The following is a 4553-nucleotide window of genomic DNA, read 5'->3' on the forward strand; positions in this document are numbered from 1 at the left end:
ACTCCAAAGAGCAAAAGATGCCATGAAAATCCAGTATGACAAAAAGCGCATTCCCTGCACTTTCAAAGTTGGTGAATGGGTCATGCTCCGCACCAAGAATATCGAGACGGGCAGACCGGCCAAAAAGCTTGACGATAAACAGATCGGCCCTTTCCAAATCATCCATACAGTTGGCAAACAAGCCTATACTCTACAGCTTCCTCCCACATGGCGCCACATCCATCCAACATACCACATCTCCTTACTTGAGCCATGGAAAGGCACGAACGAACCGCATGATCGCCCGGGACCAGTCAATGAAAATGACGAGTATGCAGTTGAGGAAGTACTGAATGACAGAAAAGTCAGAAATCACCACAAATACCTTGTTAAGTGGAAAGGATGGCCGAAATCAGATGCCACATGGGAACCTGAGGAACATCTTGCAGACTCCACAGCACTGGATGAATACATGGCCAGAAAAACCAAAAGACCAGCTACTGCTAAGAAACCACAACGCAGTGCATGATACCACAAATAAAGATCCATTAATCTTGTCTGTTTACATACATCATCCAACGACAAGACCTCCCCACACACGAACAACCTAGCCCAGACGGAAAACATCCTTGAAGTGACCAATAATAGTATGCACAGTAGATGGAGGCGCCTCTGAATCATCATCTGCCTGACCAGCAGGCGAAGGAGTCTGAGAATGCACTCCAGGAACCTGTATGACAACACATCCAGTTGGTGCTGCAACACGATTGCCACAAATAGGCTTACATTTCATGTCCACCCTGACCTTCTTTGCCATACCAATAACCCGCACCTTCGCGATGTCTGTGTTGTAATGACGAGCCTGGTGAGCCTGGTAGAGCAAATGGTGGACTTGTTCATCACTCTTGCAAGGAGTCTGCGAAAAACATGTCAAACAGAACTCAAAAAAAAAAAAAAAAAAAAAAAAAAAAAAAAAAAAAAAAAAAAAAAAAGCCACTCACCTCAACACAAGCCAAACCACCACCATGACCCTGTTCAATGCACCTGCGACACTTATCTGCACGACTCTTGAATATGCAAACATGCAAGGGATCCACTGCCAGGTATCAGACGCATCAAGCACACCAATCTGCGACCATATCAGACCAAAACTCTGACTCTTCAGCATCAAGACATTCAACCATGGCAGCCTCCTGCTCAGCTGCAACCTCCTCTGCTAGCTCTCTGACAAATTCCTCCATATCATCAATTTCCACGTCTCCATCCTCCTGTATATGCAAGTGATCAGGTCCTGCTGCACCTTCGTCATTGGTAGAAGACTCATAGTCACTGTCAAAACAAAGAGACGCATGTTCTGAAACCAATCCATACTTTCACAGAATTCGACCAGCATGGTGGATGGTCTTGAGCTCCTTTTGAGTAAAAGGGTAGTCATGTCAGGAAGCAGGAAAATGAACATGATCACAAGCACGCCGCACCATCCTGAGATTCCTACAGATGATATTAGCGCGCTAAATAGGAACCATTTGCAACAGAGATGTTGTTTTTTTTGAAATATGCAGATGCACATTTTATTATCCTTATGTACATGACAGGAGTTGGCACAGAAAAAAGAAGGAAAACAGTGCAACAAGCACACAAAAGCTCTGACACAACAAAGAACACCAACACAGTACTACTGCGTCAAAACAACCCCAAATGAGTTGAAAATGTGCAAGCAAAGAGAAGGACATGCAGATAATTGAACAAAGCAAAAAGAAATACTCTACAACTTACTGGCAAAAAGTTGTACTGGCACAAAGAAATGCAGCATTGCTATGAAAAGGAAAAAGCCAAGAGCCCTACACAACAAACATAAACATGCTCACCTCAGCACAACACTATGCCCAATTCAGCAGTGCAATACAACAACAAATGCAAATGCATGACCACACCAAATTACTATGGTGACTCACATAGACACACTACTTGCAATTTACAAGGTAACAGCCTCAGCGCAACAAATGACTATCAATCCTTTGTTTATACATGACTCTTGACTTCTTTATACACCGCAGTTGTCTACACGCTCAATGCATTCCCCCTTATTTGTTCAATGCTTTATTATACGCCACGAGGCCGTGGCTCTCGAGAAGAAAGAGGACCATGTTAGGATACAAAGCCGCATAGCGGACTTATGCATGTACATAACGCGCACGTGCGGTTAATAAGCACCCGCACATCACATGACCGCGACATAAAGTCTTAACCTCGCTGATGGCCGAGGACAGGACATCAGCGATTAGTACCGTGAATACTACGCATATACTTCTCATAACACTCACTGCGCTATCTATAGACCTTCTCTCACACATTGATGGATTGAGAGCATGTGACATCTTTGCCATGTCTAGTCACCAGTCTGATTCCTCTTTCTGTGGAACTTGGTATCACTCCCTTCGCTCCTCTTTCTTAAATCGTCGCTCATGTCGCTCCATGTCTGCTTGGTGGATGGGGTCAGGCTTAGAATGTTGCAGGACCTGCTTTGGGGCCTCCAGGTACTGCTTGCTCTGGATGTTGTCCAGAAGGGTTCATTGCTCAGACCAAACCAGTTTCTGGTGTCTAACATCCAGCCAGACATCATGGCTGTCAAGCCATTTCTGTCTGATGATCATGTCATGCTGACCCAAGTTGGTGATCAGAAAGGGTTGGTTTAGGAATCACCGTCCTTCAATGAGTAGATGACAGACAATCACATGAGTGATGGTTAAACCAGCTCATCCATCATACCCCTTTGTCCCAATAGGTGTATTGAGTAGTTGTGTGGGAACCCCAAAAAACTTCACTAATCCAATCGCCTGTTAAGTGTCCATAAAAAGATAACTATTTGCTCCAGTGTCGGCCAAGGTAGTCAGGGGGATACTAATTCCATTGTAAGCTATCTAACTATTCACATTGAATCCTTGTCCTCCAATTAGTCAACTAAAATCCAAATCACCTAGGTTGACACCATCTAATCCCAGGTCAGAGACTTTCTCCTGGGCTAGACTTTTCCCACATCCTTGTTTAGCTCATTTTCAGGCGCTTTCTGCTCAAGCTCCTTCAATTCAGAGGTCGCTGTCTTGGTAGGGCAATCTTGAGCCAGATGACCATGCTCCTGGCAGTGGAAGCATTTCCCTTCCTTCATCAGTTGGTCACGTCCAACACTACTAGTCTGTGGGGCGGTAGGACTAGAGCTTTGGGATGGGGTCGGTTCCTTCTTGATGGTGGTCCCAGATCAGTTGACTCCCTTGCTTGTATCCTTGTTGGGAGTGAACACTCATCCCTTCTGGTTCCAGTGGCTGATGACTTCAAGACAGCTGGCGGTCTGGGAGACTGTACTGGAGAATTCCTGGAAAGTACCATTCCTGATGCAGTCAGAGATGCACAGCTCTTGAAGCTTGGTTGTCAGCTTAAAGTAGAGTTCATCCTTCCAATCATCCTTAGCCACACCTGCTTCAGCAGCAAGGTACAAGAATTCAGAGAGGAAATCATGGAACTTGTCACTAACTTTCATGTAAAGCTGTTGGAACTGATGTTTTGCAGTGGTAACACAGTTTGGATCACTGTATATTGTTTTCAAATGGTCCAGCATGTCCTTTGAATCAGTATAAGGGTTCAAGGCATCCTCACACATGCATGGTGTGATGTGCTTTTGGGCCCTGCCCTCACAGCGACTAGCCACATATGCCATGCGGAGCTGAGAAGTGTCAAAGTGGTCAGCATTGGCAGTGAGTTTCTGGGTCATCAGGAGCAGCCAGTCTTCAAATCAGGGTTCCTTGCCATCTGTCAACATTGGAGGATCAGGAATCTTGGTGGACCTTTGAGCATTGGTGGTCACTGGCATAGGTCTCTGATTGCCGCTGTTGGTCGCCTGCATGGTCATCTTCACAATCTGGTCACCTGGTGGCCATATGCATCACACTCAGACTTCACTTCAGTGAGCTGTTGCTCAACATCCTCCAGTTTCTGATGCAAAAGAGCAATCTCCCCATCCTGGCCCTTGTCATGGAGTTCCTTCTCAGCATGGTGCACTTCATGGTCCTCAAGGCACTCTTCATATCACTGGTGGATCAAACAGAGCTTCTCATACAGCCACTCTGGCTTCTCAGAGACAAACTGCAGGAACTCCTCCAAAGTTACCATTTGTTGTCCTTCATTCTCATCCCCATCAATGATGATTGAGGATCGTTGGTTTTCTTGGTTGGTGTCATTACTTGCTTCATCTTGGTTGGCCCTAGGAGGGGCAACAGTATCATTCAGTTGAGCCATACTGACCAGGATTTTCGTATTCGTCGGTTGTCGGTATCGATCTGATTTGTTTGGTCGGTTGGTGTGGGGGACGCACTACTATGGTTCTACGATCGTTGGATTGAACCAATAGAGTAGGCGTATGGAAAAGAAAAAAAAAGTGAGATTCGATATTATGTCACGGGCTCGGAATAGAAGATAATAACAAAATGAATTCCTATCTTGACTATTGTAGCCATCAACGAGAATATCGAATCTGGGAAGGAAAAAGGAGAGGAAATCTATCTGGCGAGTGCAGTCTCTAT

At 45.3% G+C, this 4553-nt stretch overlaps 2 protein-coding genes across 2 annotated transcripts; one reads left to right on the top strand and one right to left on the bottom strand.

Moving 5' to 3' along the window:
* Positions 1 to 280: 280 nt before the first annotated feature.
* Positions 281 to 963, bottom strand: ASPGLDRAFT_44496 (uncharacterized protein). The gene has a single exon (XM_022546039.1). It carries the CDS (start codon positions 794 to 796, stop codon positions 587 to 589), a length of 210 nt encoding a protein of 69 aa, XP_022403340.1. The 5' UTR covers positions 797 to 963; the 3' UTR covers positions 281 to 586.
* On the top strand, positions 629 to 1390 carry ASPGLDRAFT_1255045 (uncharacterized protein). The gene is made up of 3 exons (XM_022540566.1): positions 629 to 694; positions 779 to 1046; positions 1100 to 1390. The coding sequence occupies exons 2-3, from the start codon at positions 833 to 835 to the stop codon at positions 1261 to 1263; spliced, it is 378 nt and encodes a 125-aa protein (XP_022403341.1). The 5' UTR covers positions 629 to 694; positions 779 to 832; the 3' UTR covers positions 1264 to 1390.
* The last annotated feature ends 3163 nt before the right edge of the window (positions 1391 to 4553 follow it).

This window comes from Aspergillus glaucus, assembly GCF_001890805.1.
Source record: "Aspergillus glaucus CBS 516.65 unplaced genomic scaffold ASPGLscaffold_5, whole genome shotgun sequence".
NCBI lineage: Eukaryota > Fungi > Ascomycota > Eurotiomycetes > Eurotiales > Aspergillaceae > Aspergillus > Aspergillus glaucus.

Excerpts from the sequence above, each read along its gene's own strand:
- ASPGLDRAFT_44496 (XM_022546039.1), bottom strand. The coding sequence starts at position 796 with ATGGCAAAGAAGGTCAGGGTGGACATGAAATGTAAGCCTATTTGTGGC.
- ASPGLDRAFT_1255045 (XM_022540566.1), top strand. The coding sequence starts at position 833 with ATGACGAGCCTGGTGAGCCTGGTAGAGCAAATGGTGGACTTGTTCATC. Across the intron at positions 1,047-1,099 it reads CGACACTTATCTGCACGACT|CACACCAATCTGCGACCATA; the intron begins CTTGAATATGCA and ends AGACGCATCAAG.